This window comes from Eleutherodactylus coqui, chromosome 4, assembly GCF_035609145.1.
Source record: "Eleutherodactylus coqui strain aEleCoq1 chromosome 4, aEleCoq1.hap1, whole genome shotgun sequence".
Classification (NCBI taxonomy): Eukaryota; Metazoa; Chordata; class Amphibia; order Anura; family Eleutherodactylidae; genus Eleutherodactylus; species Eleutherodactylus coqui.
This window is the reverse complement of record NC_089840.1, coordinates 172,586,785-172,599,983: the sequence shown is the minus strand read 5'-3', so window position 1 is coordinate 172,599,983 and position 13,199 is coordinate 172,586,785. Positions and strand designations below refer to the sequence as shown.

The 13,199-nt window shown below is 42.1% G+C and overlaps 1 protein-coding gene across 3 annotated transcripts in view; it reads left to right on the top strand.

Annotated features, from left to right (window-relative positions):
- The window catches only part of KAT6B (lysine acetyltransferase 6B), a 109,352-nt gene extending 97,291 nt beyond the window's left edge, over positions 1 to 12,061 (top strand). For all 3 annotated transcript variants that reach the window (XM_066600392.1, XM_066600390.1, XM_066600391.1), the window contains exons 16-17: positions 6,921 to 7,167; positions 8,861 to 12,061. In XM_066600392.1, coding sequence (XP_066456489.1) covers positions 6,921 to 7,167; positions 8,861 to 11,349 — 2,736 coding nt within the window. In that variant the 3' untranslated portion in view covers positions 11,350 to 12,061. The remainder of the gene's footprint in view (positions 1 to 6,920; positions 7,168 to 8,860) is intronic.
- The last annotated feature ends 1,138 nt before the right edge of the window (positions 12,062 to 13,199 follow it).

The window sequence follows — 13,199 nt, the reverse complement described above, 5'->3', positions numbered from 1 at the left end:
TAAAAATGTCTGGTTCTTTTGGATTGACGATTGTGTATTTGGTCACTTTCATGTACCAGCCCCAGATGTAGTCGCCCATCATATTCTCGTCGTATTATCCTTGATAGCGACGCTCAAACTGCTCCATACCTTGGTGGAACATATCTCCTTGTTCCTCAGAATATGCTCCCATGTTCTGCTTGAATTTATGTGGATGAGAATCCAGGATATGAACCTTGAGCTACATCCTGCAGCCTATAGCGTGGTATTTCTTCACCATCGTTACCACCAACTCCACATAGTTGTCTGCTTTGTGATTTCATAAGAACCCCTTAACCAAGGCAACAAAACTGTTCCAAGCTGCTTTCTGTACTTCTGTGAGCATGTCAGGAAATTTCTGCCATTCTATGATCCTCTTGATTTGTGGTCCCACTAAGATGCCAGCTTCTACCTTTGCCTCAGTCAGCTTCAGGAATAAGTTTAGTAGATGTTTTGTCATTGTAGATTCTTTATCTAGAGCTATGACAAACTGTTTTATAAGCCTGAGTTTTATGTGAAGAGTTGGCATCAGAATCATCTTAGGATCCACTAGAGCAGTGTTTCTCAACTCCAGTCCTCAGGACCCCCAACAGGTCATGTTTTCAAGATGGCCTATAGTAAGAACACTGGTAGCAATGTCTGAGGCACTGACAATAATTACATCATCTGTGCAATACTAAGGAAATCCTGAAGACATGGCCTGTTTTGGGGTCCTGAGGACTGGAGTTGAGAAACACTGCACTAGAGGTTCCCACTTGACGTTGCTTCGTCCGACAGTCAGTACGTTCAAGCCAGTCTCGTCGATGGTAGTGTTCAGTTTTGGCTCTGCCATCCCAAAGACAAATATAGCAAGGAAATTCTGTGGAACCACCTTGAAGACTTCAAGATGGTTGCTTTCCTAATGGGTCTTCAATTAACTCCCAACCATACTGATTGTACTTCAGAACTTGCAACAGGAATTTGACACTACTGTACTCCTCCTTGAGATGTGCATAATGAGCCAGTGGAAGGGATGGAAGTTGATTTCCATTGTGGAGCAGAACTGCTTTCAGGCTCTTGGTAAAACTTCGATGAAAAGGCGCCAATCCTGTGCGTTATAAGATATCTCAATTAGACAAAATAGACCTGCCTCGACAATGGCAGTAACAGAGTCCATCTTGAAGGGTGAAGAAGGTAGAAAAGATTTGATTACCTTTTTTTACTTCTAAGGGGTGGGTGGGTGAGGGGTGGGGACTCCTATAGAGTCCCTTTTCTAGTCTGAATAGGATTAGGTAATACTCCATTCATAGAATCATAGAATGGTAGAGTTGGAAGGGACCTTCAGGGTCATCGGGTCCAACCCCCTGCTCAGTGCAGGATTTACTAAACCATCCCAGACAGATGTCTGTCCAGCCTTTGTTTGAACACTTTCTGTTAAAGGAGAACTCGCCACCTCCCGTGGTAACCCGTTCCACTCATTGATCACCTTCACTGGCAGAAATTTTTTTCTAATATCTAATTTGTGTCTTCTCCCTTTCAATTTCATCCCATTGCTTCTAGTCTTTCCTTGTGAAAATGAGAATAGGGCTGATCCCGCTGCACTGTGACAACCCTTCAAATATTTGTAGACAGCTATTAAGTCTCCTCTCAGCCTTCTTTTTCGCAAGCTAAACATTCCCAGATCCTTTAACCGTTCTTCATAGGACATGATTTGGAGACCACTCACCATCTTGGTAATTCTTCTCTAAACTTGCTCCAGTTTGTCTGTCTTTTTTAAAGTGGGGTGCCCAGAACGGGACACAGTATTTCAGATGAGGTCTGACTAAGGAAGAGTAGAGGGGGATAATGACCTCACATGATCTAGACTCTATGCTTCTCTTAATATATCCCAGAATTGTGTTTGCCTTTTTGGCTGCTGCATCACATTGTTGACTCATGTTCAGTCTATGATCTTTTAGTATACCCAAGTCTTTTTCACATGTGCTGCTTAGCTCAATTCCTCCCATTCTGTATATGCTTTTTTCATTGTTCTTGCCCAGATGTAGGACTTTGCATTTCTCCTTGTTAAATACTATTCTGTTAGTCGCTGACTGCCCACTGTGCAAGTTTTTCTAGATCTTTTTGAATACTTTCTCTCTCTCTTCCCTAGTGTTAGCTATCCCTCCTAGCTTTGTGTCTTCAGCAAATTCGATCAGTTTCCCATCAATTCTCTCCTCCAGATCATTTATAAAAATATTGAACAACACTGGACCCAGGACAGAGCCTTGTGGTACCCCACTTGATACATTCGTCCACTTGGATGTACTGCCATTTATGACCACTCTTTGTGTATGATCACTCAGCCAGTTCTCAATCCACCTAACAGTTGCCTTGTCAATCCCATATTTGGTCAATTTTTCAATAAGTATAATATGAGATACTTTGTCAAATGCTTTACTAAGGTCAAGATAAACTATATCCATCGCATTTTCCTGATCAACCCAGTTGGTGATACTGTCATAGAAGGAAATTAGATTAGTCTGGCATGATGTATATGTTACAAACCACTGCTGGCTCTGGTTAATTACTCCATTTTCATCCAAGTACTTGCATACATTCTGTTTAATAATTTGTTCAAATATCTTTCCTGGTATAGAAGTCAGGCTCACAGGCTTGTAGTTTCCTGGATCCACCTTCTTCCCTTTTTTGAAGATAGGGAAAACATTTCCCCTTTTCCAATCTTCTGAGACTTCTCCTGTTCTCTAGGAATTTTCAACGATTATGGCGAGTGGTTCAGCAATTACCTCTGCTGCTTCCTTTAGTATCCTAGGATGTAATTCATCTGGATCTTGAGAGTTGAATTCATTTAAGTTAGCTAACCGTCCCATCACCATCTCTCTGCTTACAGATAGCCTGCATTCTTTTATTCCCCCAATAGCACAGGGAAGATCAGTTGATGTTCCATCTACTTTCTGAGAGAAAACAGATACAAAATAGGAAATTTAAAAATTCGGCCTTCTCAACATCATTCTTAACCAGTTCACCATTTTCATCCAATAGCATCTTTGACTTTTCTTCTGCCTTTGACATACCCCCCAAATCTTTTTTATTGCTTTTGGCCTATGTTGCAAGCCCTCAATTCATTATTCGCTTTAGCTTTTCTGACACTTGCCCTACAGTTTCTGCTGATGGCATTATATTCTTCTTTAGATATTACCCCCTCATTCACCCCTTACTCTTTTATACAGCATTAATACTGAGGTATCTTTGTCGTAAGCCGACTCCCAGCACGATCTGCCAAAGGGTGGCCTTCAAAAACCCCCAGCGCACCCAATCAAACACTTTTTCATGATCATTTGATTAAAAAAAGACAAAAGGTGTTCTACAGTTTTAGCATGGGAAACCAGGGTTAAGGGTCTAGAAGTATTGTCTCTTGCCTCCCTGCCTTCTAATAAAACCAACTTGGTCCTATGGATCAGTCGTGTAAGCAGGTGATCAGCGATTATTTTGGAGTAGACTTTAACATCACATTTATTAAGGAAAATGTGGCGATAACTTCCACAGGTAGCTAGGTCTTTCCCTGGTTTGGAGAGTATGGTGATATACACCTCCAAGACCTGACAAGTAAGAGGGCTTGTTAGAGACACCATTAAAAACCTTGAGCTTAATAGGGGAAAGTTGATAAATAAATTGTTTTATAAAAACAAGGAGTAAAATCATCAGGGCGCAGACTCTTGCCAGGAGACATGGACTTCAGTATCCAAGATATGGTCCATGAAAAAGGGTTCAGCTTAGGCCTTGGCTGTCTCTTCTGAAAGAATAGGTAGCTTTATTTCTGTGGTGTAGCAATCCACCCTCTCCTGAAACCTTGCTTTAAGCATATCCGAGAAGTGGCTATGTGGCCGCACCAGAAATACTGTTTGATATCCAGACCAGTATACTCATGATCATGAGGCCGGGTGCCAGGAGCAAGGCTCTTCTTTGTGTGACTCATTACAAATGACAGTGAGTAGGTGGCAGCCATGTGTGAAGCTGTAATGTCAGCAGGAGATCAGAGGACAAAGAAAACTGAGTGGTGTCCTCAAATAGGTTTCTAAGTGCAGAAACAGCTTACAAAGGAGAAAGTACCTTTTCCTGTGTCCCTGCGGGGGACTTGAACCTGCGATCCTGTGATCCCTTAGATACTATACTGTATATACCATTCTTCTGCAAAGTACCATCTGTCTGTCTTTTTTAATACTAGCCCTAGGAGACACTGAGGCCACTGTTAGGCCTTCAGTTGCCATGACAACCCATAGCCCCTCGGCGATTGGATAGTGGAGGGTCAATGTCACAAAGGGAGCTCTTTCCCTCTGTTAACCACTTACATGCTGTAGTAAACCTTGATCGTGACACGTAAGGGGTTAGCTCCAACCCCAGCCATTGCAGCAAAACCCAGGTGTCAGTTACAGCCGGCTCTCGCTGCGGGTATCATGGGCTCCGCGTTATTAATATGTCGTATATCTACCTAATTTTTCAGGGACTGCTTCCTTCCTGTGATGTACATGTACATCATGGGGCAGGAAGGGAATAAAATGCCATTTCTTGCAGTCCGCAAATATTTCTATGTCCTAAATCTGACATCTTTAGGCATTATTTACTTTGGCTAATATCCTATTTATTATGTAGAAGTACAAAGCCATAGCTGGAGAGGGTGTTTCATGTTCTGAGCCGGGCACTTTGTTAGGTCAGTACAGTACGTCATTGATAGAAAGTGAAACCACATCCAGAGTTAGAAATATATGTAGTCCTCTTCCCACTTCAGTACACTTAATTCTTGAATGAGCTGATCCGAATTTTTAAGATAACTAGGTTAACCTTTCACATATTTCTGAAGATGTAGGTCACATAGTGGGATACATTACTGGTGGCCGAGGTTGTCCCAGAGATAACTGGGCAACCTGTGGGTTTTTATGTAAATGGGCTCTGCCAACCTTGTTCTGTACAGAGCTGATGAAGTGCCGGGTGTAAAGCTCAAACAGTCCTGTCCAGCTGGAACATTTGCTCATTACACCTATCAACTTTGTGTGAGCCAGCGCCGACTAGCCGGCCTCTCTGTCGTGGAAAACGGCACACAGCAGCTGGAAAGGCACAATCTGAGATTGCCTACTGTGGGTTAGAGGAGTGAAAGGAGCTCTGTTTAAAAACCATCAGCAGTGTTATCCTAGTATTTCCCCACTTTTGGTAAGGGATAGGCTGTGCCGTAACTAATCTTCAGTAATTACTCAGATGAAAAGAGCATTTTTAAAGCACAACTTTTATCAAAAATATTTAAACGTTTTGCCAAAGTTCAATGTCAGTTGTTTGCATTTATTTCACTGCCACACGTATAGCACACGAGGTACTATAGTTTTATTTCCCAAAAGTTATTCACTATGGGGTGGAAAAATCAAGAGCATCAATTAAACCCATTTTTATCTCCCATGAATTGTTGATCATTGTGGGAGAAGCGATCTAAGGAATATCAATTAGATCCAACTTTGGTAAAAAAAAAATTCTAATGTTTTTTAATAATTTGTTTTAATTCTTTTTTCATCTGTAATAAGTTATTATGTTGGGGATTTCTGCTGCCTTCAGACAAGCATCACTTTGAGATCTTCCTTTTGAATCTGTGTTAGTTCAGTGGGGAAGTAGGGGTTCACTTTCTTCTTTGTTTTGCAGTCTTTCATCACTCTGGTAATTCACCATACAGGCATCAGTGGGAATTTGTTTTAGAAACAACAGTAGAAAGCTCTGATTGGGCTTTGGCTCTATCCACAGCAAACCTTTCTTTATGTCCCTAGCAGAAGCATGTTGAAAGCTTTTATTGACGTGGTACTTGGTCTCCACTGGACTCTCAAATTTATTTAACAGCTTTTCCAATATGTGTTAGAAAAATGCAGAAATAGGACAATGTTCCATGTTTGTGCGAATGCCTGAACATATATAGTTTTTGGATTCATATTTATCATCTTGTGCTTTCGTTTACTGGAGTTAATTTCAGGAAAAAAAATCATAAACTGCTTCCTTTGAACGCTCCTATCTTCAATATTCTCAAAGCTAGGAGAAAATATATTACTTTTTCTTGGTAGCCAAATTGTCTGTAGTCTAGAATTTGCTTTTGATGAAGTCTAGTGAGAGTTTTTTTCAAATTGGGGTGGATAAAAGCCAATGATGAGCTCAGAATTATTTTAAGGAATTCTCGATCCCTCTTTTATGTAGTTAGAAGCCTTTATGTCATCTCTTGAAGGCTCATCCTAACAGTTGACTTCTTAATAAGCGGAGTTAATATTTCTGTTTTGGTTTATAAAATAATTTTTTCATGATTTGATTATTTATATGCCATATTATGTTCTACAACTGAATTATAAATTTCCTACATGTTGAGGATGTTTACGTACATTTGTTCTAGCTTTCCTCTCCTCTTAGGCCGCCTGCACACGGGCGGGTCGGTCCCCGTATGCGCGATTCCCGCAGTGGAGTTCGACCCGGTGCCCGCAGTGTACCTTTCCATCGTCTTCTCCTTTGTTGCTAATGTGCCGGCTGGCACATGACGTGGCTGCCGCGACCATTCTGCAATGATGATGATTGCAGAATGGCCACGGGACGCAAGGCTTCCATTGACTTCAATGTAAGCTGGTCGTGCATAGCCCGCACAAAATCACAGCGTGCTGCGATTTCTCCCTTGCGAGTGTAAAATCGCAATCGATTTCTGCTCATGGGCAGGAAATTACATATTGTCAGAACATGCTATGGGCTGGATTTCGGAACCCCACTCCAGATTTCACAATGCAAATCCGCCCGTGTGCAGGTGGCCTTAAAGTGATTTATCTGTATTCCTCTTTATTTGTGGATTATTAGTTTTCAAAACTTGCAAAATTCATTAACAACCCGTGCAGGTTAAAAATATGTTGTTCCTTTGACAGAAAGCCTTTGCACTAAAGAGAAGGTGTGGACGAAAACGCCGGAGGCTAAACAGCAGTGTCACTACAGAAACTATCTCGGAGACCACTGAAGTCCTAGATGAGCCATTTGAAGATTCTGACCAAGACCACACTGAGCTCTCTAAAAACAGTATGAACCAAAAAGGTGATGCCCGAAGAGACCCTCAAGAAAAACATGCAGCTAACAGAAATGCAGAGTTACCTTGCAAACAAGAAGAGACTAATACAAGTATGTCAATTGTATACAGTCCAAATTCGTTATTTACTGGTTTTACAGTGTACAAGTTAGGGAGACTCTTGTTTTAGAAATTGTAACGGCTTTTGTTGTCACCAAGTTAAGGAGCCAGATAAATTCAGATAATTAACTCTTTTTATGGCAGGCATGACTTTTAATATATTAAAATTCTGAAGGTTTTCTGTTTTTGGCCAGAGCCTGTAAGACACTTCTAAAATCTCTTGGCGAAGAGAAGTACCGTATTTACCGGCGTATAAGACGACTTTTTAACCTAGGAAAATCTTCTCCCAAGTCGGGGGTCGTCTTATACCCTGGGAATACGCTGTAGGAAAAAAATTAATACTCACCTCTTGTGGCGCTGCTGCAGGCTGTCGCACCCTCCTACGCCGACAGAGCATTGCTTTCTGGATGCGAGGCTTGAATGCCCCACCTCCAAAAAGGTAATGCTCTGATTGGCTAACTCAACGCGGTGTCAGCCAATAAAAGCTGACGCTGGGTTAACCAATTACCACCATTCAATGACCTCATTGAATGGCTGTGATTGGTTAACGCAGTGCCGCACTTCATTGGCTGACACCGTGCTGAGTTAGCCAATCAGAGCATTAGCTTTCTGGAGGCAAGGCATTCAAGTCTCGCATCCAGAAAGCAATGCTCTGTTGGCGTGGAAGAGGGAGCGACAGCCTGCAGCAGCGCCGCAGGAGGTGAATATAAATTTTTTTTTTCTACAGCGTATTCCCGGGGTATAAGTCGACAGTTGGGGGTCGTCTTATACGCCCAGTCGTCTTATACACCGGAAAATTTGGTATATGGATATATTTGCATGCACTAAATAGAATTATCTTATCTGGTATGCAGGATACAAATTAATGTAGCTACACATTTTCAGCCAAACAAATGTGCTGATAGGGTTTACTTAGATGTATTAAACAAATTGGCTGAAATGGCTCAGAAGCATTGATTTGCTTATAGTAAATTTTAAAAAAACTAAATTTTTGTATGGTGTTATCAAGCAGAGCAAAATATGATTGTTCTCAGTAAGAGAAACAAACTCACCTCGAAGATTTGAGACCTTTTAATGGCTGACAAAAAATATGATGTTCTAGCGAGTTTTCCGACCTACTTAGGGTTCTTCCTCAGGCATAATAGGATCGATCTGAAGAAGTGTGTATATGTGTAATATATATGTATAATGCCTGAGAAAGAACCCTAGGTAGGTTCTGAAGCTTGCTGTAACATCGCTTTCTGTTAGCCATTTAAAGGTCTTATATCTACAAGATTACTTGGTTTCTCTGAGAATAAGCATAATCTAAGGATTAAGATTTACATAGCAAATCGAGTTTATTAGGATATTTTATAGTTGACCAATCATTACAAAGTCTTTATGTCCACAAGTCTCGTCTGTCTAAGTTTTTGATACTGAAAATCAGCACAGAGTACTTCAAAAAACAAGCCCTCATTGCGATCTCGATAGGAAAATTAATCAATTCTGGCTCTTGGAATGCGACTATAAAAAAAAGCCTGAGAAATTAGTTATTCATTACGGCGCAAACAGGCTTTGTCTTTAAGGGATTAAGAAATCACCAACTAAGTTCTGCTGCATATGTGGTATATTACTGTAATTGACTTGTAGTAATTTACAAGTGCAATGAATAAACTGAATCAATTAATATTATTTCTGTCTGTACAGATCATATAGAAGAACTTCCTCCAAAGAAGGTAGATAACCATAATGCCCAAGAAAAGACTCTGGAACCAGCTCTAAGAAAACAGGGCTGGCCTAAGGGGTTGAAGAGAGGGCCTTCTAAGAAAAAACATAGTGTGGACAAAAAATTTGGCATTAAACTAAACTTGTACACTCCTCCAGAGACTCCCATGGAGCCAGATTATCAGGCTCAGACTGAGGAAATAAAAGTTGAAGAGGAAAAGGAAGAGACTGAAGAGGAAAAATATCAACATCAGGACAAAGTTGTGCAAGTGGAAATTCAAAGCCAAGTTGAAGAAACTGAAACTTCAGTGGTAGAGCTACCATGTCCAAGTCCATGTAGCAGCAATCTAGAAAAGGAAAAGGAAGAGGAAGAGGAAGAAAAGAAAGATGATGAAGATCTAAAACTTGAAGAAGGTGAGGTAAAGCAGGACACAGAGAAGAGCACAGAAGTTGGGCTACAGGAGGAAAAAGATGTGCAAGAAGAATTAGATGAGTCAGACAAGTTGTTGGAAAATGTGAAAAACTCCGTGTCAGAACAAGTGTGTGAGCTTGCAGTGCCAGATGATGACGAAGAAGATGATGAAGACCAGTCTCATAACGAAGATCATGATGCTGATGATGAAGATGAGAGCCACTTTGATACTTCAGAAAAGGAGTTACCCGAACAACCTTTTAAGGAGACTTTAGGAGAACAGGAGAGGTTTTTAGAGCTAGATATAGAAAATAATACATGTCAGACTGGTATTTTAGGCAGTAGTTGTGATGAAATAATTGAGATAAAGCAAACTGTACAGTCAGCAAGTGAACAACCAACTGAAGCAGAGGAGCAAGCCATTGTTCCAGTTGAAACTCACCGAGCTGAATTGGCATCAGAACTAACTGGTGATGCTGGGGACGGATTAGACATAGATTCCGAAACTGCCCAAGCTGTCCAGTCTCTCACCCGTGAAAGCGAGGAGCAAGAGGAGGCCTATAAAAGCTGTTCTGAAACACAGGAAGCATGTCATAATCTTCAGAGTTACACACAGAGTCCTTCGGCTGTTGCTTCTGAAGACTGCCATAGCAGCCCAGTGTCCTCTGCTAATTCACATCCAAGTCACTCTGTCAGGTCTGCAAGTAGCCCCTGTGCCCCCTCTCTGGAAAGCAATTATGCTCAAATCAGTTCTGAGCAGACGGTAATCTCTGTTCCTTCATTACAGAACATTGAAACTAGCCCTATGATGGATGTATCATCTGTGTCTGAAAATTCACAGCAGGTTGTGGATAGTGGGTTCAGTGACTTGGGTAGTATTGAAAGTACTACAGAGAACTATGATAACCCTAGCAGTTATGACTCTAGTATTGGAGCTGGCACCTTACCCTCTCAAAATTGCTGTTCATTCAGTGTAGGTATGACATCAGCTAACTTGACAAAAAGTAGTTGTGCTATAACCCAACAAATGTCTGCTATGAACAGTAGTTGCAGCATGATTGCATCTCCACCTGCCCAGCGGCCTTGCAATGTCAAGTCCCCACAGGCCTGTGCAGTGGAGAGACCTCCAACTAGCGGTCAACAACAGCAGCAGCAGCAACTTGCCCCTTGTGGAATGGCTGGCACAGGTTTTGCTTTACCAGATATCCCTGAAGCTGGAGGTGGTAGCCTTGGAGGGTTGTATGATAGAATAGGACAAGGGGATTTTGGATCTGGACACTATTCTCAACCCTCTGCTACCTTCAGCCTTGCCAAACTTCAACAACTGACAAACACTTTAATGGATCACTCCCTGCCTTATAGCCATGCACAGGCTGTAACATCCTATGCAAATGGTGCCTCTCTTACTTCTCAACTAAGCAACATGGTGCAGCTCACACAGCCACCACATTCTGTTACTTCGCAATCCCAAGCCACAATGACATCTCCTGCAAACCTCACACCACCACCAATGAATTTGCCACCTCCTCTCCTTCAACGGTCCATGTCCAGTGGGCAGATGGGTCTCGCTCACAGTCAAAGACTGCAGACACAGATGGGAGGCAAAACTCATATGTCCATGCGGTCCAAAGTATCTGCATTGTCTCCAGGAGCCCCCTCCGGCCCCCATCCCTCACAATTGTATGGTCATGCTCCTCCTCCACAGACTGTGGCCATGCAGCCGCCCTCCCGATCTCTCACCATGCAGCATGGAATGAACATGGGTGTCAACCTAATGCCAGCTTCTGCTTACAATGTAAACTCAGTAAATACATTAAATGCAATGAGTGGTTATCGAATGTCTCAGTCGATGATGAATAGTGGGTACCACAGCAACCATGGATACCAGAGCCCTCAGTACCCAATGCAAATGAGCATGATGGGCAACCAGCCTTATGCGCAGCAGTCAATGCAGACCCGCCCTCACAGCAACATGATGTACTCCAACCCTGGGCATCATGGTTATATGAACACTCCAATGCCCAAGCAGTCCCTCAACGGATCGTACATGAGGCGGTGATTTGCCCTTGCAGTTACCAGCATCCTTACACCTTCTTCCCTAACTGCAGCAACTGCACAATGGAATCCAATGCAGACTTACAGTTGTCATTAAAGGACATAGACTCACTCTATTGTTGTTGGCTTACATTTTCTCCTTCTCCAAATTGACCTCACATTATTTGTGTGCTAGTATAATATTTATCTGTTTGTTAATTTATTTCGGCACCAAACCCACTAACACCAAGTACATTGATCTCTCACAGCACCGATGGGGACCATCATCCATCAGAGATTACAGTATGCTTTCTGTTCAGTAGTACTTTTATTAAAAGATTACTATTTGTTCATGAAATACTCATCACAATGTCTTCTGCCCCAGATTTGACTGCTAAGCAGACTTCCTTAATGCAACTGACATTCTCTAAGTGACCTTCTCAATGTGTGTTTTAGCAGTCGTCTTAATACTTCTTTCTTTCATAAAATGTTCTCCCAAGGTGAATTATTGCGAACGGAGATGTCCTAGTCTGATTTTTAAAGACGGTTTCCACCCTTTGAGTCCCAAGGCCCTCAGAAATATAATGACCTGTCATTATAGCACTTTGTGATACCAGTACATAGCTGCAATATCACATGTTCTTGCCAGTAATTGTAGCCTAGGCTTGAAATCTCATATGTACATACTTCATGTGCCAGTGATTTTGAGATGGCAAAAAATACAATGTTGAAATTTTTGTGGCTCTAATTTTAATGTGCTCTCATAAACTAATCTCATTATCAATAACGCATTATATCACATGGTGTGCTACCCCAATCACAAAGTGTGTTAATCGCAGCCCTTTAAGGTGTTTTCCGGTGGGTTGGGGTGGGTTAAAAAGCAGGCAATCTTGGAAAAACAATGAGTGGACCCCCACTACTGCAGCACCAAAGCTCCTGTTCTGCTCGCCAGCTTTGTTGTGCAAGCACCAGTCTGTGATGTCTCTTATGCAGGCTAACAGCTGTAGCCAGTGACGGTACATTGCTGAGGCCTGTGATTAACTGCAGTGATCACTCTCTATATGGAATGTCACGGACTGCAGCTTGTAAACTGAGCCGGTGGAGAGACCATGAGATGCCGTGCCTGGGTTTGGAGACAGGGAGAGTATGTGCTTTTCTTGTTTTTACGATTGCCCGCTACAAGAAAACCCCCTCTAAAATTGTTATGGATCATTGCCTCTAAAGGAACATTCCAGGTAATTGCTACATTGTGTTATGCCTAGTGGTGCACTGCATGACTGGGGTAGAAAGAATCCCAGTGTCACCACCGTAGGCCCTGCACTTGGCATAACACAGCAGTTGTTTTTTCTTAGTGTTCTTTTTACAGAGGTGCTTCAAAGTTTGTGAACCCTTCAGAAGTTTCCATATTTCTACTTATTTTTGTTGTAAATCAGCTTTTCACACAAGTCCTAAAAGTAGATAAAGAGAAACAAATCAAATGAGTCAAAAATATTAGACTTGGTCATTTATTGAGGAAAATGATCCCATGTCTGTGAGTAGAAAAAAGTATGTGAACCTTGGCTTTCAGTATCTGTTGTTCCCCCCCCCCCCCCCCCCCTTGTGCAGCAATAACTACTAATGAATATTTCCGGTAGTTGTTGATTAGTCCTGCACATCAGCTTCGAGGAATTTTAGCCCATTCCTCCATACAAAACGGCTTCAACTCTGTTATGTTGGTGAACGGCTCATGTCAGGTCCTTCCACAGCACTCCATAGCATTAAAGGGGTTGTCCCGCGCCGAAACGGGTTTTTTTTTTTTTTAAACCCCCCCCCCCCCCGTTCGGCGCGAGACAACCCCGATGCAGGGGTTAAAAAAACCACCCGCACAGCGCTTAC